The sequence below is a fragment of the Hipposideros armiger genome, unplaced genomic scaffold (assembly GCF_001890085.2).
Source record: "Hipposideros armiger isolate ML-2016 unplaced genomic scaffold, ASM189008v1 scaffold_799, whole genome shotgun sequence".
Lineage (NCBI taxonomy): Eukaryota > Metazoa > Chordata > Mammalia > Chiroptera > Hipposideridae > Hipposideros > Hipposideros armiger.
Genome location: NW_017732149.1, coordinates 315,315 through 336,499, shown reverse-complemented (window position 1 = coordinate 336,499; position 21,185 = coordinate 315,315). Strand labels below are relative to the sequence as shown.

General features: G+C 52.6%; 2 protein-coding genes across 5 annotated transcripts; one reads left to right on the top strand and one right to left on the bottom strand.

Annotated features, from left to right (window-relative positions):
- Positions 1-10,017: 10,017 nt before the first annotated feature.
- BCL7C (BAF chromatin remodeling complex subunit BCL7C) lies at positions 10,018-13,870 on the bottom strand. 3 transcript variants are annotated; one of them, XM_019628596.1, is made up of 6 exons: positions 13,441-13,870; positions 12,837-12,915; positions 12,400-12,508; positions 12,143-12,304; positions 10,749-10,834; positions 10,018-10,212 (listed from the first exon to the last, which is right to left on the bottom strand). In XM_019628596.1, the coding sequence occupies exons 1-6, from the start codon at positions 13,530-13,532 to the stop codon at positions 10,087-10,089; spliced, it is 654 nt and encodes a 217-aa protein (XP_019484141.1). In that variant the 5' UTR covers positions 13,533-13,870; the 3' UTR covers positions 10,018-10,086. The 3 variants fall into 3 exon arrangements, with proteins under 3 accessions (XP_019484141.1, XP_019484142.1, XP_019484143.1); XM_019628597.1 differs by lacking the exon at positions 10,018-10,212 and adding an exon at positions 10,219-10,384 and having other exon boundaries at positions 13,441-13,860; XM_019628598.1 differs by lacking the exon at positions 10,018-10,212 and adding an exon at positions 10,219-10,381 and having other exon boundaries at positions 13,441-13,860.
- Positions 13,871-15,939: 2,069 nt separating this feature from the next.
- Positions 15,940-20,275, top strand: CTF1 (cardiotrophin 1). Of its 2 annotated transcripts, none has more exons than XM_019628588.1 (3): positions 15,940-16,014; positions 17,203-17,321; positions 18,782-20,275. In XM_019628588.1, exons 1-3 carry the CDS (start codon positions 15,990-15,992, stop codon positions 19,226-19,228), a joined length of 591 nt encoding a protein of 196 aa, XP_019484133.1. In that variant the 5' UTR covers positions 15,940-15,989; the 3' UTR covers positions 19,229-20,275. The 2 variants fall into 2 exon arrangements, with proteins under 2 accessions (XP_019484133.1, XP_019484134.1); XM_019628589.1 differs by having other exon boundaries at positions 15,941-16,014; positions 17,206-17,321.
- The last annotated feature ends 910 nt before the right edge of the window (positions 20,276-21,185 follow it).

The window sequence follows — 21,185 nt, the reverse complement described above, 5'->3', positions numbered from 1 at the left end:
TCCCCTGTAAGACTAGAGAAATAGAGGAGGGCAGTGGAGGGAAGCATGGCCTCCAGTGTGTGTGCGCGTGTACCCATCACCTTACAACACCCCCACACACAGCCCTTAGCCCAGGAACTGGGGGCCATTGTTACCATCACGTCCTTGTTCCCCACGCAGGCTCATTCCCCCCAAACTCCAAGCCCCTCAGTCGAGCTGCTGCTCAAGGAGCCAAGGCAGAAAAGGTCTCCTGAGAGCAGACAGTGTGACCCCCTACCCCACCAAAGAAAGGGATGAAACTCTTTTCTTTATAAGGACACCTTCTTTTGAGTTTCATTTTGAAATTGAAATTAAAGAGCCTGCTTTCATTAGAAAATCGAAGGAAAAAAGAGATCTTTGCAGATAAATAAATAGAGCCAGAGAGGGTAAGAGGGTAAGATACTGGTGTGGGTACCACAGTAAGTCATCATCCCCCAGGAACTCACATGTGCAGCTCTCAATTCTGGAAGGCCACTAAGCAGTTAACAGAGCCTAGGACACAAGGATGGGCATCAGGTTCCAGTTACTGTTGCTCCATTCACTAGCTGTGTGATCCTGAGCAAGTCATTTCACCTTCCTAAACCTCAGTTTACTTGTCTGTAAAATGGGGGTGATTCCTTGCTGGGTTGTAGCAAAGAACAGAAACTATCAATGTACCTCGCCCAATGTGGACACATCGCAGTAATGCAGGGTGGCAGTATGGGTCAAGGGAACAGATGTTAGTTATTAATAACTCATGTCCAGAGAGACAGGAGCTGGAGAGAGGAGAGGTGTCCTGAGTGGAAGAGCCAGGTCTCAGGGTGCTCAGGTTCCTCTTTGGGGAGGAGTCTCAATTCTGCTCCCCAAGTGGCTACAGACTGTTCCAGGAGGGTGCCAATGTACAGGGAACGCTAAAGTCCACTGTAAAAGATAGAGGTAACTGTCCACGTCTGGACTCTGAGAGCACACGCTCTGAAGTCAGACTATGTGGATTCAGACCTCCCTTTCCTATTGACTGGGGGACCTTGGTGGGACAAGTGACTTAACCGCATGTCTCAGTTTTCTCATCTGTAAAAAGGACATAAAATAGTACTTCCCTCACAGCATTGCTGAAATGATTTGTGAAATCATGCAAGTAGGGCTCTTGGACTATTACCTGGCTCGATATTACCTGTTTTCTTTCATATGGTCCAAAATCACTCCTAGATCTAAGCTCCTTGGCATTAGGGCTGAGTCGCTCATTCTCAGTCACAACGGATGGACCCTAACTGCCTCCTAAGGAGGACATGTGTGGTAAACTTAAGTTGGGGTCCAAGTTGAATTGCGCAGCCAAGCAAGTGCTGACAGTAGTGTGGCAGGATTTGGTGGTTCTGTTTGTCTTCTACATGCTACTTTTTTTTACAGTTAAGGTTTAAAAATTAAGCTCTCTCTGCACTTGAGGAAAAGGAAGCTAGTTTTATTGGAAATGGGCTCTGAGTTTAACGTGCTACTAAAGCCCACAGGGAAAGATAAGGAGTGGAATAAGAAAGGCATGAGGGGAAAGGTAGAGGTTCCTGGAGAAGGTGATGACAGGGGATGGAAAAGTCCCCTGGCCTGGGAGGGGACACAGGGGGTTCTGATGCACGTGTGGCCATGCTCTACAAACATAGCCAGTCCTGAGAGCAGGCGGCTGCCTGATGTTCCAGGAAAACATGGGACCATACATATAAAGTGTCAGCCAGCCCCACACATGGTACAGGGCAGAAGCCATGGGCTTTTGGGGTCACTGTGGGTTGGACGGTGATGGCAACAGCCGGTGTGGCAACAGCAACCAAGATGAACTAGAGATTAGACTCCCCAGCACCAACACCACATGTGAAAGCACGTGCACGCACCGCCCCCCCCCCAAAAAAACCCTGGTTACCCAGGCAACACCTCCTAGATTCTGGAATGCCCTTGAGAGAGGAAGAAAGCCCTAACAGTGATTGAGATGGGATTTCTTGTAGAGTCACAAATGAAGTTGTTTTATAGAAATATCTGTTTGAATATCTGAATATTGTTTATGCCCAAAACAACGTAACTAGCCTGGTGCCCATGTGTTTGTCTAGTGGCTGCAGTCCTCTCTCAAGCCTGCTAGTCCATTCCTCACCCATTTTACTTCCAGACTTTGGAATCAGACTGACCTTAGATGAAGTTTAGGTTCTGTCACAAGCGGGGTGACTCAGGACAAGTTACTGTGCTTCACTTTTCTGCACCTGTCTCTTCATCAGTAAAATGATGTGTTTCTCACAGGAGTTGTTAGGAGAGTGAAATGGAGTCACAGGATGGTTTTCACACTATGTCCTGGAGAACCTCTAATCAATCTAGTATTTTCCAAACTTCATTCACAGCCCATTGTCCCAACCTTCAGGCATATTTGTGCACCACCTCTATATTCTTTACTTGATCTTGTTCTTTAAAAATACCAATTCACTTTCTTATGAAAATGATTTATTCAAAAAGGAAACTTTGTATCACTATCATACACCAGAAATGCCTATAGGTACTCTAGAGTGGTAAAAATACAACAAAATCAAAACAGTGCTATTCAATTCTAGCTGCCTAGGGTTGCAGGCCAAAACCTGGACTTTGTTACAAAAACGATGATCTCAGTCAGAAAAGGCCACATATGCCTTCTTATGAAATGTCCAGAATAGGCAAATTGATAGGGACAGAAGGTAGAGGAATGAAAGTCTAGGGCTGGGAGGTTGGGATGGGAGTGACTGCGAATGGGTATAGTTTCTTTTGAAGGTGATGAAAATGTTCTAAAATTTACTATGGTGATAGTTACACAAGTCTGTGACTATACTAAGACCCTCGGAATTGGACACTTTAAATGGGTGAATTGTATAGTGAGTTATAACTCAACAAAGCTATTACTAAAAAGAAAGATGTTTAATTTGATTCTTGCTACCTGAGGTACATGAAGGGATGTAAAGACCCCTGAACCAGGTCCACGATTTGACTTTGCTGGGTCTGTGACCCCCCTCCCCCACCTCCATCATCGCCTTGGTTCGCTTTTGCCCCTTTGTGAAAGGATTTGGCTGGAAACACTCAATGTTAGCTAATATTTCCCCCAAAACAGATCTGCCAGCCAAGCCAGACAAATCTGGGCCTATAGTCCTCCCTACTCAGCCACTGACCAGCCTCACGGCTCAGGAGAAAATCGCCCTGAGCCCACTTCTCTTACCTGTAACATGTGGATCATAGCACCTACCTCAGGAAGTTGTAATAAGGGTGAGAGGAGACATGTGGGGACCACTCCTGACAGTGCTTGGCTTTCTGCAGTGGCTCTTATCAGAAGCATTTAGACTCCGGGTGCAGCAGCGCTACATCAAGGGATGCGGCCGGGCTGCGCCTGCACCAGGCAGGATGAGCCGGGGGCGGAAAAGCATGCCTTCGCTACTCCATGGTCAGGTCTTCCTTCTGGGCCTCAGTTGCCTTGACTGTATAATGGGGACACAGCGGGTTTCCCAGGAGCAAGTGAGGTGAAGACACCGACTGTGCTTGGCCAACCCCGGGAGCCTCACGCCCGCGGTCCGGCCGGGGAAACCAAGACCCAGAGGGGCTCAGACCTAGCCCACGGGCCATATCGCGAGTCTAGACCTCGGGGGATGGGGACACGTGGGCCAGCGCCTGGGGAAATGCCCACGCGTGACCTGGGCTCGGCCTCCCGCCGGAGCCCTCCACCTGCGAGCACAGCACCGCGCTCTGTCAGCCCCGGGCCCGGGCTGCGCCCAGGTCAAGCAGGTCACGCAGCACAGCGCCTGGAGGCCGGAAGTCCGCCCACGGCCCCTCTAGGACGCCGGCACGGTGCTCGGTGCCCTTAACCCTCGCGCCGCCTTTCGGAGCGCCTCCCTCCTTTGTTTCCTCGGTGCTTCACAAAGGCTGTGAACGTAGCGGGGCCCATGGGTCCCACGCTACAGACCGGGCAACTGAAGTCATTCCAGCTGCTGGGTCCAGTCCAGGCGTCCCGCTAGGGCATGTTTTCATTTATCACAATATCACAATATCTTAAACTATGTCCATTCAAACCTCCCTTGGGATGGTCAGAGATTCCAAGGCACTCATCTTAGGCACCGCGTTTCCTAAATTTCCTAGCGTGCCAGCGACCCTACCGGTGAGCCTAAAAACTAAAGGTGATAACTGTGACTCACTTTACAAACGTTTGGCTTAGATACAGCTTCTCAGAGGCTGGCTCTGCATTGGGCCCCGCTGTTGCCGACGTGGCTCAAAGATGGGTGACCTCCAAGACCACCAAGATGAGGAAAAGATGATTGGCTCCATGTTTCAGATGAGGCAAGTACGGTCTAGATGGGGAAGTGATGTGCCCGAGATCACAGTTACTATAACTCAGTTGAGCCTGGAAAACCTCCATCCCTATCCTGCGGCCCACAGCTGCCTCACAGAGCTGACTGGAGGAACAAGGAAGACCAGCAGAAAAGCCACTGCCAGCAGAACATCAATAGACAATGTAAGGGAGTGGAGAGTAAGTTACTGTGCTCTGCCCTGGGTGGGCCCTGGCTCACCAACCATACACAGCCCTGCCTCACAGCTGTGCAGACCCAGCCAACTGATGTGGAGATTCTGCCCATGCTAAGTATGCCTGTTTCAATAACGCTTTCTGAAACTAGGGAAACCACCACAGGATGGGGTTATGGATGCACCAGCCCACTGTGAGAGGGGCCTGAGCTCAGTGAGGTTTTAGGTCTCCAGGAGAACAGAGAGCCGAACACTAGCATAGAAATGTAACCAGAAGAGGAGTAGGATTTTGCCAGTGGAGAAAGGAGGTGTGCTTTCTTTTGCTCTTTCATTCATTCATCATGAATGAACACCTACTATGCGTATTTACCAGGCACGACACTAGGCCCTGGGAGGACGGAGATGAACACCGTGACCTTGTTCTAGCAGAGGAAGTGAGATATCAAGTGAAGGAGGAAGTACAGTGACTAACCGCCGACCTGATGCTCGAGGGTCAGGGGACCTTCCTGAAGGAGGTGAGATCTAAGCCCAGGCCTGAAAGATAAGTAGGCATCAGCCAAGAAGAAAGAAGAAGGGAGGAAGGGAAAAGTTTCCTAGGCAGGGAGCAGCAAGTGTGAAGATGGAAACGAGCCTGGCCAACTAAAGTGTCCAAATTCTGTGTGTTTTACGTTAGAGAGCTCGGCGAGGCTGGGGGCAAGAAGGATGGGCAGGGGCCAAACTGAGCAGGGTCTCCTCTGCCATGATAAGGAGTTTGGTGGGAGAACTGCATGGGCAAAGGCAGGTGCAAAAGGGAACCATGAGGCCCATGTGGCCGGAGGGCAAGAAGTGAGACGAGCAGACTGGGATGTAAGTGAAGGAGATGAGGAGGTGAGTAGACGCCTGCACCCGCGAGGGCCAGCTGCAGAGCTAAGGCAGCAGCCATGCACATGCATACATGAGAAGAGCAAAACACTAAAGAGTGGTGGGGACTCCGGGGATTCCATCTCTGGGGGCAGTCCGTGCTGCACACCCACTGGTGACAACCACACCTAGAGGCAGCTGCAGCGTCTCAGACCTTCTGCTTTGTCAAAGGGAGCGGGAAGCCCAGATTTTTATGTGAAATCACTTGATTTTAAATGTTGGCCACATATTCAACACCATGAAAGCCAAGCAAATCATCTCCATCAGCCAGTGGTTCCCAAACTTTGCAGGAGCTTTTAAAACTCCCAATGCCCAAGTCGCCTCCCAGACCAGTGAAAAAGTCTGGGAGTAGAAGCCAGGCATCAGAATTCCCTGGGGACAGGGTGGGGGGGTGGGGTTCTAATGTGCAGCAGAGTTTGAGAACCACTGCTGTAGGCTGAGTACAGTAACATCTTGCTTTATTGCGCTTCACGGGTGCTGCATTTTTTACAAATGGAAGGCAAGACCCTCCACCCGCAAAAAGATGATGAGTCACTTTATTGTGATACTTGTGTTATTGGGATGGGGTGGAACAGAACCCGCGATAGCCCTGAGTGTGCCTGTACATCCTTTGGGTTGCCAGGCAGAGGCATGGGGAGCCTTGGGAAGTTTTAGAGCAAGGGAAAAGCAGACCAGTTTAGTTTCAGGAAAATCAGTCCTTCAGAGGAAGGGCATGTAGTCTGGGATGACAAAGGGGCAGTGGTGGGTGACCAACCATCCCAGTCTGCCCAGGATGCTTGGTCCCCCTAGATCCTGCCCCTGATAGTTCTGTCTCACCAGACTCCACATTCTAGAAAGGCCCCTGGGAAAGGGCCGTCCATCTCCTTGGGTACACCCATCTGTTCTCCACCCTGCAGAGAAATCCTAATCAAAGCCAAGTTCATGGAACACAACCAGCAGCAGAAAGGAACAAACTACTGACACAAGCAACAGTATGGATGATGCTGAAAACCATTATGCTGAGTGAAAGAAAACGTGCAAATGAGTATACCCTGTAATTCCACGCAGATGGAGTTCTACCACCAGTAACCTAATCAAAACCAAACTCAGAACAATGGCTGTCCCTGGGACATTGGCCAGAAAGGGGTAACAGGACCCCTTCCAGGAGAATAGTGATGCGTTCAATAAGGGCTTATATTACACAGATGTGGGCATTTGTTGAAACTCACTTTATCATACAGTCAACACCTATGCATTTCACTATGTGGCTATTTTGCCTCACGGGAAAAGAAAAATGAAAGAGTAAATAAGGACTGAACTCTAGGTAACGATGAACATACCCGAGTGTTTAGAGGGCATGTCTGCAACTTATTTTGAAATGTATCAGAAAATAAGAGAGACTGATGGATGCATATGATTATGTGATCAAGCGAATACAGTAAAATGCTACAGAATCCAGTTGGTAAGTGCAACTCTTCCAACTTTGCTATATGTTTAAAACTTTTTATAATAAAATATCGGGGAAAAAACCTAAGTCTGACCACGTCACTCCTCTGCTTGGACCCCTTCAGTAGTGCTTCGTCTCACCCAGAGTGAAAGCCAAAGTTCTGACAATGGCCTCCAAGCAGGATGACCACACGTTCTGGTCATCCCAGCTTTCACCTGTTATCGGGGCGTAATTATAAACCCATCATCCGCGCTGAGTCTCAAAGTTTGAATGACAGATCATGTGCCTGCCTGTTCTAGGAGGCCCTTCCTGACCTGACCTCACTTCCCAGGTTCTCCCTCCCCTGCTGCCCCGGCTGCTCCAGCAGCACTGATCTCATTTCCAGGCAGCACCCCCCCCTCCCCCGAGGGCTGTTCCTACCATTTCTGGACTTGGGATGGTGGGAACATGTCTGGAGGAGGACGAGGGTCTGTGGGGCATCCCAGTGGAGCTATTGTGAAGGCATTTGGCTCTTTGAGCCTGGAGGCAGGGGGCAGAGCTTGGAGGGTGAGACTTGGGAACTGTTAAGTTCAAGGAGTATGTGGGTCCCGGCAGGGAGAGTGTTCAGGGGGAGAAGAGCTAGGCCAGGGCAAGAGACCTTTAAGGGGCCCGGAAGAGGGGAATGTCAGAGCAGAAGACACTGGGGTGGCGTGGAGGCCAGGGCCCCAGAGCCAGGGGTAGAATTTCCAGAGAGTTTGGACATTGGGAGGGGGAAGGGTGAGCATGGCACGGTGATGATCGGGGGTGTGGTTATGGAAGAGGTGGCTTTTAAAACAAATCACAAGTCCAGGGCTGTGCACAGGCCTGGACTAGGGGACAGGCAGGAATGGGGGAGACTCAAACTTTAGCCTTTCAAGTCTGCTCAGAAATGGACTCCTCCTCCCCATCTCACTGACAGGTACGTCTCTGGCCTGCACCCTAGTAGCCTCATCTGTAAAATGGGTCATAGGAAAAAGAGCTGTCATTTATTGAGCACTCACTATGTGCCAAGCCAAAGACTCTCTCTCCATGCACTGCCTTACTTAATCCTCACAGTGGTCTCACCAGGCCGATGTTACTATTACACCCATTTTACATATGAGTAAACTGAGGCCCAGGCAGGTTACGTCACCTGTTCAAGGTAACACCATGAATGAATGGAGATGCTGAGATTCAAACCCAGGGCCTGAATTCTGGGCCATAACACTGTACTACGAACCCATACAAGGCACTTTACAGAGCACGCTCACCACCTCAGGGAGTGGGTGAGGGGAATAATGGGGTGATCTACACACCTGGAAACTGGCTGAGACAGAACAGCCCTCCCACACTGCAAACTGTCCACACCCTAATCCCCGGAACCTGGGACTGTTACTGTACATGGCGAACAAGATTTTGCAGGTGTGATTAAATTAAAGCTCCTGAGATGGGAAGATTATCCTAGATCATCCCACTGGGCCCAAAGGTCCTTACAAAAGGGAGGCAGGAGAGACAGAAGGAGACCTTTGACAATGGGAGCAGACAGCAAGAGTCTGGAAGACGCCACACTGCTGGGTTTGAAGACAGAGGCCGAGACCACGAGCCAAAGAAAGCAGGTGGTCCCCAGAAACAGGAAAAGGCTGGGGGACAGAGTCTCCCCTACAAGCCTCCAGAAGGAACCAGCCCTACAGATGCCTTGACGTTACCCAGTGAGACTAATTGTGGGCTTCTGACCTCTAGACAGTAAGATGAGAAACTGATGTTGTTTAAGCCAATAAATTTGTGGTGGTTTGTTACAGCAAGAACAGAAAATGAATACCTCACGTCCCCGCACACCAGGGTCCCCTGGCCAGCCCTAGCCCAACTATTACTGCTGTGGCTGACATCACACATCACTCTTACAGTTTTGAATGGTTCTTTAAAGTTCCAGTTGCGTCTTCTCTAAACCTCAGTCTCTTCCTTTGTTAAAAATAAAAATAGGACCCTGATTCTTACAGGCACAGGGTGAAGGTGCCTTATGTTATTTAAAGGTTCCCACAAGCCACTGGGACAGATGAGGCCTAGTTATTGTCCCCATTGCTCACATCAGGGGTTGGCAAACTTTTGAAATGCAAGAGCCAATCCTGTCCATCACAACAATTTAAAAATTATTCGAGAGCCATGAAACAAATGAAATCACCATTATGTGAATAATATCCTTTAAAAATTTTATAAATGAAACTATGATAGTTTTATTTTCATTTTCAATTTTACTTCAGAGCCACATGTACGTACCCAAATAGCCACATGTGGCTCGCGAGCCACAGTTTGCCGACCCCTGGCTCAGATGAACAAACTAAGGTTCAGAGAGGGGAAGTAGCCTGTGTAAAGACACACAGTTAGTAACAAAGCCAGAACTTGAACTAGGACTTCTGCCTTCAGATCTCCCACACTGAGGTTTATGTCTCAGAACCCAGCTCATGTGCCACCTCCTCAGAGAAGCCTTCCTGGATAGCCTCAGCCCATTCATTCATTCATTCATTCATCAGTGTGATGCCAGGCAAGGCTGGGGATCAAGTTTTGCCCTCAGGAGCCCACAGCCTAGAGAACAAGACATACATACAAACCAACCACCCCAAACAGCCTAAGAAATGCCAAGACAAAGGAAAGGAAGCACGGGGGTGTGGGAGCCCAAAAGAGGAAGCTGCCTGGCGTCAGGGAAGGCTTCCTGGAGGAGGTGGTGATGGAGCCGGGGACAAGTAAAACAACCAGAAGTGCGGGCAGGGGTTCCAGTGGAGGAATGACTAAGCAAAGCTTCCTGAGGGCAAGAAAGGGGTTGGGGTGTCCCAGTACCCAAAGTTTTGCTGGGCCACTGTGTACCTGTGTATGAATGGCGATCGTAGGCCTAGCTTTCCAGAGCTTTGGTAATTGCTGGGCCCCGGGAAGGGCTGAGCAAGAAGAAGAGGGGTCCCGGGATTCCTAGAGGAGGGCTGAAGGTCAGGAAGGGTCAGAGGTAATAGGGACAGGGCAGGGTGGAGGTAGGACGGGTTGGGAAGGCAGGGTCCTGACTCAAGCCCCCATTCCATGTTTGGCTCATGGTGTGATTATAGGAAGGTCCTCTGAGAGCTTCAGGGACCCCATCTGAGAAATGGAGCCTGAGACAAAATGGTCTCCAAAGACCCTCCCCAGCCCTGACGGGGAAATGACATGACACAAAATTACAAAAGGGTCTTTATTTGTAAAAAGTCAAAGGGGTCCCTGGGGGACAGAACAAGCAGGCCGGCTTCTCAGGGGTCAGGGGCATTTGGGCAGATGCGCTTGAGTGGGGGGGCGCCCTCCAAGTCCTCTGTGTCACCCTGGGCTGTCTCGGGGACAGGTGGCACTGGCTCAAAGACTGGGTAAGCTTCGGGGGCCTGAAGAGGAAGGGCGGACAGGTGTGAGCTCCACCCAAGTCCAGGCGTGCAGCCTCCTAGGCTCCTCCGCCTTCCCCAAAGCCTCCACTCCGCTCCCCGTCCCGGACCCAGGAGTCTAGCCGGAGCCAGGCACCCAGGATGCAGATTAAGGAGGGCACCGGAAACAGCACTGCTTTGGGAAAAGAAGTTGATATTTGATATTTCTGGGAAACGCATCAAGGTAGTCCTTTGTGGGGAAAGTCGGAAGTTTGTGGGGGACTTTCTTAAGCTAATTGCTATAGTTGAGGATTTCAGAGGAGCACCACAATCTTTTCAGGCTTTTAATGGTCTTAAGTCAGCCCTGTTCCAGCCCACAGGACTTTAGTTCTAAAACGCCCTTTCCTTTTCTGTCCCAAGAGCCCAGCTCTAAGCCTTTAGCTGAGTCCGAGGTCTCCATGTCCCACCTGGCCCTCAGGAGTGCGGCCCTCAAGCCTTTGGCTGCCCAAGAGCCCCCATTCCCTCCAAGCCCAGGAATGCAGCCTTCAGGCCTCTCTCACCTCAGCCTCCAGCAATTCTGGAACGGGCTCCTCCTTGGTCAGCATGGGGGGTTCGTCCGTGCCACCTGCCATGATGCCCCCAGGATCTGGAATGTCAAGTTAACAGACATTCCTTGAGTCATATAAGCCCCCAAGCTGTGGGAGCCGAGGAGGGAGTCAAGCACCTGGCTGGAGCCCAGGAAGAAGACACAAGAAGGGCATTCAGGTGGGATCTTAACAGGTGAGTAGGCAGGTGGGCAGGTGGAGCACATCTTAGGCAGAGGGAACGTGTACTGAGCAAGCACAAATTCTGGGGCTGGAATGCCTGGGTTTAAACCCTGATCTTGGACAAGCGACTTCATGTCTCTGGGCCTCAGTTTCCCCATCTGTAAAATGTGGATAATTATAGTATTTACCTCTTGAAACTTGGGAGGATTAAGGGAGACAATACAGGAAAAGCCCGTACCACAGTGTGGCACACAATAGGTGCTCGGTAAATGCCAGTTATTATTTTTATATCGGTAAAGATACACAAGTGCGCAGCCCAGTCTAGTGTCCTGAAAGGGGACAATGAGGTCAGCAGGGGACGGATGACACAGGACCCAGGGTGCCAGGGTAAGGGCTCAAAGGCCACAGGGAGCCATTGGAGGCTTTAGCTGGAAAATGACCCATCAAACTCATGTTTTAGAATAAGTGGCTCTGGCTGCTGCGTGGAGGTGACTAATGGACAGGAGACCCTACGAGAAGACTGGAGTCAGGTGTGGGTGACAGACGACAGAGCCTGGGGTGGGACCCGCAGGTCAACAGTTGGCAAGAGGTACTGACCAGACAGGGAGGGAATTGAGTCTGGAGGAAAGAAGAGCTGAGGGGGGCTCAGGATGCTGGTTCACTGGCTGTGGGAGCCTGGGCAACTGACTGTACTTCTCTGGGTGTCAGTTTCTCATCTATAAATGGCGACAACGACCCTCACAGGGGGTCATGAGGATTAGATGAGATCAAACGTGTACAGTGCGTAGAAGGGTGCAAGGCATGTGGTAAGAGCTCAGTAATGATCAGCTGTTATTATACTTATTATTAATGACTCTGAGGATTGTCACTATTATTTTTTCCTCAACAAATATTGATTGAGCACCTACTATGTGTCCTATGGTGCTCTAAAGTGAACAAGATCAATATGGGCCCAACATTCAGGAAGCATACAGGAGGTGGGAAGTGGGGAGAAAGACACTTAGGTAGTAAAAAATTAAATTCACATGAAAATCCCAGACAGTGGTAAGTTATCTACAGATCAGAAGAAGTCAGAGGAAGCAACCCAGTGGGGTGGGGGGGAGCAGGTATGGGGATGAGCTGGTGGCTTCGACTTTGGAGAGACCAAGGCTCAGGGGGGAGGGCTCCTGGGAGGCACCTAGTCCTACCTCTCTCCTGACCCAGCCGTGGAGGCTGAGCTTCCTCTGGGACCCCTTCCGTTGGTCCGGCAGGTGACGCAGGGCGGCTGGGTTGGGGAGTGCCACCAGGACTGGGCTCGGTACCCTTTTGCAGGGAGCCTTCCGAATGGAAACTCTGGTTACTGTTCTCATCTGTGGGAACAAATGTTGAAAGGGTTGGGCCTGAGGCCTGCAGTCCCCTCCCTCAATCCCACCCCTCTCCCCCAAATCCCAGGATCCCTACCTACCATTGAGATCCAGTAGGATGAGAGGACCCCCTCCTCGGGGACTGGCGCCCCTGCCCCGCCGCTCCCGGCCTCGGGATCTCTCTGCCCCGCCACCTGCCCTCCGTCGTTCCTGGGGATTGGAGAGGTAAGGCTCAGAGCCAGCTTCCTAGTTACCACTTGCAAAGCCCCATTCTACAAACAAGTAAACTGAGGCACAGAGGAGCAAAAGGCCCTGTATGAGAGGATAGAGGCGGTGCACGCTGGGGTAGGTCTTGAACTCCAGGGTCCAGCCAGAGCAGGAAAAAGGGAGAGGGAGCAGAGGTGCCATAATTGTTAACATCTGTCTGGGCCACTGCATTGGAGGTCTCAGAGTGCCGGCTGGAGGTGGAGACCAGGATGGGGAGCGGCTGGCCTGAGGTTGCACAGATGCAGGGTCTGGGGTGGAGGAGTTTGCTCACCTCCTCCTGGGGGTCCACCACTGGCACCCACTTGAAGATACGAAGGGAAGTGTCGCCCACAGTCACCCAGCGCTTCTCCCTGTGGGAGAGTGGGGGGACTGGGTCAGAAAGGCAAGAGGACAGAGCCCCCCAGCAGCTGGACACATCTGAGGATACCTGCAGAGATCTAGGTGGTGCATGTGGGAAGGGGAAGTTCTGCTAATGGGGCATAGTTAGCGGGAGAAAGAGAGCCCTGCAGACCCTGGGGGCATACATGCGGGTGCTTCTAGTAACAGTATGGGTTGGGGCCACGGCTCGCAGACCCCTGGGCTATACGTGGGGCTCACAGGTATGGGCCTGGCTGGGAATGAGGGCATACTTGCGGGAGGAGTATCAAAGCTTTAGGTGGCGGCGCTCCCGCTCGGAGAGGGCAAGGCTGGGGAACAAGCTTTGTAGACCCCAGGGTGTAGCCAGGAGAAAGTGCACAGAGCCCTGCAGATTCAGGGCGTAGGTTTGGGGAGAGCACACATAACACCTAGGGCCACAGCTGGCAAGGGGGGGCAGACGCCTTTGGAGGAGGAGTGGCCCCGCCATGTCCCGTCCCTGACCCCGGGACAGCGCTCACCATCTCCGGACCTTCTCGATGGTCGCCATCACCTTCTTGATGTCATCCTTGGCCCGGCTCCGGGTCTCGGCCCGCACGGTCCGGCCGGCCATGCTGGCGGCGCTGGGGCCGAGGCCGAGCCCGCGGCTGGGCCGCCTCCCGTCCGGCGGCCTCAGGCTCGGCACCAGGCCCGGGCGCCGCTCTCTCTGCCTGCTGTCCCTCGGGGAGTTGGCCGCGCCCTCCTTCGCTCCCCAACGCCTCCGCGAGTCCCCGCCCCGCTTCCTGCCGCCGCGCCCCGCCCCGGCCAGTCTCCGGAGCGGGCCGGCGGCGCGGACGTCATGAGTCCGGGCCTGGCAGCCGGCCGGCCCCGCCCCGCCCCGCCCCGCCCCCACGGGGCGTCTGGACGCGCAGCGCCCCCTGTCGGCCGCCCATAGGGAGGTTGGGGGCAGCTCCGCGACTGGACTCGCGCAGCCAGGCGGAGGGGTGCGTTCAGACCACGTCGGCGCCTGGGGCGCTAGAGGGCTGGTGTCCCGGTGTGAGTCCGCTGCGCGTGGGCGTCCCTGAAACGCCGTGTGCGTTTGGGCGTGTGTCCACCCCAGCCAGACCGCCCAGTTGTACATTGTCCAACTATCCCTTTAGCCATTCATTCAACAATCTATTAACTGAGTGCCAAGTACGTGCCAGACACTGCATATGAGTGGGTCTCCACCCACCAGAATGGCTAAAATGACAATGACGGACCATCCGAAGGGTAAGCGAAGACGTAAAGAAACTTGGGCTTCTCATATTCCTGGGGAAGAATAAATTGGTAGAGACGCTCTGGAAAACGCAGTTTTCTAGTGAAGCCCAACATACACCCCAATTCTATGACCCAGCAATGCCACTCCTAGGTCAGCAACACCCAACAGAAATGCGTGGGTAGGTTCATAGCACCATTTTATAATAGCCTCAACCTGGAAAGAGCCCATCAAAGGAGAGCGGACAACGAGCCTCTTACTCCCTTGGAGCAAGCAGCAAGTAGCAAGGAGGAGGATGTCCTGCTACACCAACCACGGGGACAAGTCTCACCAAAGAATCCAGATACACCAGTACATGTTGTATGATTCCGTTTATCAGAAGTTCCAATCAGACAAAGCCAATGTATGGTGTGAGTAGTCAGGTAGCGGTCATCCTCGGGATTGAGAGAGGCTCCAAGGCAACTCTGGTAACTGTTTCTTAACCTAGGGCTTGTTCCCTGCATATATTTACTCTGTGAAAATTCATGGAGCTGTGCAGTTAGGATGTGTGCACGTTTCCCTACGTACAGTATTCTTCGAGTAGAAGTGTACTTCAGATGAGCACGTCTTGGTTCGTTTTATTTGAGGCTGTGTTTGCCAGCAGATAGGATGCGTCTAGATTTATGGGACTATTATGCAGTGTATTTGGTGTGATTATGTCCACAGGGGTTAAAGTATAGGAAGATGGTTATGACAGCATTCCTGGAGCAAAACTGCTGGGGTAAAATCCCACCTGCTTGTCCAATTACCCTGGAGAAGTCACTTGTCCTCAGCTGTCACACAGAAGTGACTTAATAAGTGGATAGCTCTTAGAACAGCGTCTCACACATAGTAAATACCCAATAAATATTCGCTGTTAATAAGTGTGTGATCGTGGTCCCTGTGGACAGCCTGGCTTCACTGCACCTGCGGTGCCCTCTCCTTTTATTCTGGCCACATCCTCACAGACACACAGGCCTCCTTCCCAGGCCCTTCACTTACAATACAAGCCCCATTGCCTGCTGTTGTCTCTGGCCTCCCCCAGCAGACTGTGACATCCTCAGAGGACCAGAGACCAAGTATGGATCACCTCAATCCCAGGGCCCAGTACAGCATGGGCGTTTGTCTGCACCAGGTTAGCGGGGTTGGTGTGCCTGACCTCCTGTACCTGTCTCTGAAGCTTATTCCTGTGTAAGAATGAAAGTCTATATGTCACAGAGGTGGGTATGCAAGAGGGGTTTTCTTACTGAGCCTGGTAAGGTGAGGGAAGCTGGTGTATCTGTCCCCCTCCTAGTAGATGTGACAATGAGGCCAAGAGCACAAGGCCAGGAGTGTATGTCTGTGCTGGCATGGCCCTCCACCGGCCTCTCTCACACCCCGCTCTACCCCCTGCTCCCCAGCCAGGAGGGAGGAGAGCACATTCCATTCGGGCCACTTCCACCCTCTCCTATCTACCCAACTTTCTCCGAAAAGCAGCCCGAGCACCAAGCCTTGCCCCAGATCAGAGCCTGAGCCTTCTCCCGGCGGGAGGCAATTCTGCCTCCCAGGCCCAGACGCCCCCAGCATCGAGTTCCCGAGTCCACCATGCAGACAACCTGTCGCCCTCCTCAGGCCTCTTTCTGGACTAGGCGGTGCGGGCAGGGAGCTGAGCTCAGGAACAAGGAATCTTGCCTGGGGCCGGGGCAGGGTGTGGGGGGGGGGTTGTTTGGGGTCTGAGCCCTGATTGGCTGCGCCCGGGCCACGCCCCTACCCTTTTCCCCCTTCTCCCTCTCCAAAGGGGGGTGTGGAGGCAAACGGGATCAAGCAGGGGCCAGCATGAGCCGGAGGGAGGGAAGTCTGGGTAAGGGGCTGAAGGGCCTATGCCGAGTGCCCAAGGGGAGCGGGGGTCAGAAGGGCTGGAAGCTGGGATCTGGGTCCCCACCGCCCCTGGGTCCGGGAAGGGAGTGTCTTGAGCGGAGGAGAGCAGGGCCCTGGTGTCAGGTAACAAGCGGTGAGCTGTGGGAAGGTTGTAGTGCCAGAGTTGAGAGGAGGCCTGGGGCTGTGCTTTCAGGGACGTGGGCTCCGGGGTTAGATCGCTGGTTCGAGTACACCATGGGGGAGGGCTGGGGTTGTGGCTGAGGCTGGACGCCTGGACCCTCCTTTAGTATTGATAAAGAATCGGACCTGGGGGCCACAGGGAGGGTTAGAGTTAGGGTAGGAAGTCTTTGGGTCACAGGAGCTAGAGAGTGACAACTGGAAACGAAAGTCGAGGCTGTTGAGGATAGGGATAGGCGATGGGAAACTCGGGGAGGGGGGTGGGGGGCACGGGGCAGGGTGGTAGTTGCGGGGCCTTGACTACATTCCCCAGCATGCCCTGGGCACTGCGCGGGCGTCTCAGAAAATGTAGTCCTCCCAGGGTGCCACCCTCTAGCTTGAGCTGGCAAAGCGGGGCGCTGATTCATTCATTGATACTGCTGGGTACCCAGCCCAGCGCCTTGCACAGAAGGGCCATTAGGAAGGGAATGGAACTTCAGTCTCCCAATCTGTAAAATGGGCTGAAAGGCGCATTCCGCTGTGAAGTTCTGTGCCTCAGAGTTGTTGAATTCCACCCACAGTTCATTGAGGTACAGAGATATGTGCACCCTCCTCTCAAAGGGCTCCCAGGCGGAGGCCAATTCACACAGGTAGAAGAGCCACTAAAAGAACCACCTTGGAAGTATGAACAAATGGCCTTCAGTAGAAGGAAGGAGTTAATTTCAGGGAGAGGTGATTCCCAGGCTGCACTGAGGAAACAATATTTGAATTTGGTTTCAATAGGATTTCAACAGTGATTCGGGGACAGGGAACACATTTGCGTTAGAATAACCGTTTGGCAAATGTCTGATGCCTCATTTTCCCTCCGTTAGAATGGGACAGAGCCTGCCTGGCTTACAAGTTGCAAAATTCAGAGCTGAGCTTCTAGGTTCGGGAAGGAAGAGCCAGCCTGAACGCAGTGGTCAAGGAGTAGGGGTTTGGGCTGCCCTCATTCCTCCCCCCCTTTTCCCACCAGAAGACCCCCAGGCTGACTCCTCAATCTCACCCCTTCCTCACTTGGAGGCCAAGATCCTGCAGACACACAGCCTTGCCCGCCTCCTCACCAAATATGCTGAGCAGCTGCTCCAGGAATATGTGAGTAGAGATGGGTGTGGAGGTGCCAGGGACCTTGGGAACCCAGAAGTACAGGTCACTCATTTTCTCAACCTCGTTTCCCAGCTGCAGAAATTGGGGCTCCTGAGAGAGATCAGTAACTTGCCCCTGGCCACAAATTGGAGGAGAACCATCTCTGTGCCTCAAATGTCCTTCCAGCCACCTCAGCTTGGAGGCTCCCTCCCTGGTGCTTTAAGACAGAGGCAACCTGAGAGCGAAGCGAACTCTGGCCTGGGAGTCAGGAAACTTGGGTTCTAGGCTCTGTGTGACCTGTCACCACCTCACCTCCATGGGCCTTGGTCTCCCCAGCTGTAAAAGGATGAGCTGTGAGCTCTTCTACTTGTGCTATGCAGAGAGACCAAGAAAGGGTTTCAATCTGGAGGCAAACATTCCATCAAAGGAGGGCAAATCTGCCAACATCTTTGGTTGGGCAGAAGGCCCTGCCCAAGGCAAGAAGGTATTTCCCCAAATGATTCTGGCGTAGTGGAGGGAGGATACAGTTTTGAATTAGACAGACTGCCACCTTGCTATGACCTTGGGCAGGTCACATGATAACCTTCAAATAAGGATGTAACCATTTTGACAGTAGGTAGTGGGATAATAGAACCACCTTTGTTGTCCTACCAACTTTGGTTCAAATTCCAGCTCTGCCCCTTCCTAGATGGAGGACCTACAGCAAGTCACTCTACCTCTTCAACCCCACATCCTCACTTACAAAATCATCACCATCATTATTATCACACCCATTATTGGGAAGATGAGGGATAGATAGTATGTTAGAGCAGCAAGCACAGTGCCTGAACCTGAGGCAAGATGTTAGCAAAGAATAAGTGGTATCGTCAGAGCAGTTTGACACATTACAGATCACCTTTAACTTTCATTTCTTTATTCAGATGAAAATTATTCATGGAGCCCCTGCTGGGTGCCAGGCAGATGCAGAGGTGGGGAGCAGGAGGGGAGGGGAGGGAAACAGACTTGGTCCCTGCACTATCCATGTGATTCTCAGGAGACCCCTGGTAGGAAGACAGGGCAGGGAGCTTTTCCCCCATTTTACAGGTGAGAAGACTGAGGCTCAGAGAAGGAAAATGGTTTTGTGGGAAACCGAACAGCTAGTATATGGTGGAGACAGGATTTGCACGCCGGTGTGTAAGATAGTATTAATAAAAGAGCTAACATTTATTGCACCCTTCCAATGGGCCAGGACCTGCCGTAAGCATTTTAACATGCTCCTAACTGCCTTATGAAGTTGATAGTGTTATTACCTCCATTTGGGAAACGAGGAAACGAAGGCACTGGTGTAGAGCCCACTTTTTTGTTGTTGTTCATTATCTCAAACACAGCAGCTCTGTGAGGAGGGATTTATCGTTTGCGAGATGGGGAAACTGAGGCCTCAGGAGAGGGGAGGAGTTCTGGGAGCCCCTCTGACGGCCCTGTCTCCGCAGGTGCAGCACCAGGGAGACCCCTTCGGGCTCCCCGGCTTCTTGCCTCCGCGGTTGCCAGTGGCCGGCCTGAGCGCCCCGGCCCCGGGCCACGCGGGCCTGCCGGTGGTGGAGCAGCTACAGCTGGACGCGGGGGCGCTGGCCGCGCTGCCGCCGCTGCTTGACGTGGTGCGCCGCCGGCAGGCCGAGCTGAACCCGCGAGCGCCGCGCCTGCTGCGGCGCCTGGAGGACGCGGCGCGCCAGGCCCGGGCCCTGGGCGCCGCCGTGGAGGCCGTACTGGCTGCACTGGGCGCCGAGCCCCGTGGGCCCTGGCTCCAGCCCGCCGCCGCCGCCGCCGCTGGCGTCTTCCCGGCCAAGGTGCTGGGGCTCCGCGTGTGCGGCCTCTACCACGAGTGGGTGAGCCGCACCGAGGCCGACCTGGGACAGCTGGTGCCCGGGGGCCCGGCCTAAGAGCGGGTGGGCTACCGCTCACTGTCACCTCCTGGTCTTTCTCCTTCTCTGTTAGTGTCTGTATGAGCTTGGACTGGCTCCATCTCTCTGTCCCTGCCGTCCCTATTTGCTTTGCACGCGCTCATCCTCTTTCTCTCTCGGGACCTTCTTGTTTCTGTATGTGACGTTCCATGTCCATCACGTGCTTGCTTTCCCACTCTTTTCTCCATTACTTGGGCCGGCCTCAGTCTCTCATGGCCTCCCTCTGGGGGTCACTTTATCTCTCCTTTTTCCTTTTCTTTATCTCCTCTTGGCCCCATGTGAGCATGTGTACATCTCAGCTCATCTCAAGGAGGGGACACCTTGTCACTATTTCCCTCTGTACCTTCCCTGTCATTTTCTGCTGGCCCTAGAGTGAGGAGGCCACTCTAGACAAATGTCAGCCTCCTTCCCCTAGGGTCACTCCACCTGCTACCCTCCTCTTTCTGGTTCCATCCCATCCCTTGGGGCCTTGAGCCCTGCCCATCCCCCTTTGACGCCCTTCCCCACCATCACTTCCCTCTGCTCTATTCTTGCACTCCCCCCAACCCCCACGCCCCACCCCTGCCCCCAATGCCAGGTCTGTGGAGAGAAACAATCAACACCTTAAAAGAGTTTTATTTCTGAGACTAAGTTAATTTTTTTTGTAAATAAAATGTCAAAAAAATAAATAAAAAGAACACCCAAGTTACCAGTATATGTAGTTGTTGAAAATGAAGATACACCTTTGAGGAGAATAGGATCCTTGGGGTACAGCCATCTGTCAGCCCAGAACAGGAAGTGGATGTGTCCTGAGCAGGAAACAGATGTGACATGAATCGTTAGTTTTTCAATAATTGGACTTCCATTGATCAGGAAGAGAAGTGAAGCCCCTGAAGATGGGAAGTTAGAACAGTGGCCACAGTCGGAGAAGTGCATTCGGGAAGGAAATGAACTCCAGCAAGAAGGGAGGCTGAGGGGCCAGCCAAGTGACAAAGTTGGTTAAGAGTTAGCTTAAGAGCGTGAGCTCTGAGCAACAGGGCCACCGGTTCAATTCCCACATGGGCCAGTGAAGCTGTGCCTGAGCTGAGCGGCCACTGAGCTGCGAACAGGTGGCAGGATGGCTCAGCTGGTGAGAGCACGTGCTCCTAACAGCAAGACTGCCTGTTCGATTGTGGGCTATGCCCACCCGCAACTAAAGACTGAACTCGGCACCTTGAGCTGAGCTGCCGCCTGGATGGCTTAGTGGATACAGCGTGCGCTCTTAACATTAAGGCTGCTGGTTCAACTCCCACATGGAATGGTGGCTACGCCCACCCACAACTAAGATTGTAACACAGCACCTTAAGCTTAGAGGCCACAAGCTGCCAATGGGCAGCGAGATAGTGACTGGCACCCTCCACAACTAAGACTGAAGAACAACAACTTGGCTGGTCCCTCTCCCCAATTCCCCAACACTATTCCCCTCCCCCAATTCCCCAATTAAAAAAAAAAAAAAGACTGTGTGGCAGAAATAATGTTTATATTAAAATCTGGGATTTGTTCAGTGTTTAAAAAAAAAAGAAAAAAAAGGGAGGCCAATTTGTTCCAATGTTCATATCTTCATAGAGAAGGTGAGGTAGACCAGAAGGCAGCCTCTGGACCCTCCCAAAGTCCTAGGCAGAGCCCAGGAAGGAGCAAGGCCTCTTTAAAGAGCAAGGCCTTTCTCCACCCAGGAAGTGGGCACCCAGTACCACTGGACAGGTAATCCATGAAATGATATCCATGGAGTCCCACCCAGACCTGGAAGGGAGGCCTGGTTCCCAGGAAGTGTTCCCAATCCATGGCACATGAGGCATCCTGTCTGCTAAACAAGCAGTCTTTTTTTTTTTTTTTTAAAGATTTTTATTGGGGAATTGGGGGGATGGGAACAGTGCTGGGGGATTGGGGAAGGGGAACAGATAAGTTGCTGTCGTTTTGT

Excerpts from the sequence above, each read along its gene's own strand:
- BCL7C (XM_019628596.1), bottom strand. The coding sequence starts at position 13,532 with ATGGCCGGCCGGACCGTGCGGGCCGAGACCCGGAGCCGGGCCAAGGAT. Across the intron at positions 12,509-12,836 it reads TGGTGGACCCCCAGGAGGAG|GAACGACGGAGGGCAGGTGG; the intron begins GTGAGCAAACTC and ends TCCAATCCCCAG. Across the intron at positions 10,835-12,142 it reads ACGGCTGGGTCAGGAGAGAG|ATCCTGGGGGCATCATGGCA; the intron begins GTAGGACTAGGT and ends TTGACATTCCAG.
- CTF1 (XM_019628588.1), top strand. The coding sequence starts at position 15,990 with ATGAGCCGGAGGGAGGGAAGTCTGG. Across the intron at positions 16,015-17,202 it reads CCGGAGGGAGGGAAGTCTGG|AAGACCCCCAGGCTGACTCC; the intron begins GTAAGGGGCTGA and ends TTTTCCCACCAG. Across the intron at positions 17,322-18,781 it reads AGCAGCTGCTCCAGGAATAT|GTGCAGCACCAGGGAGACCC; the intron begins GTGAGTAGAGAT and ends CTGTCTCCGCAG.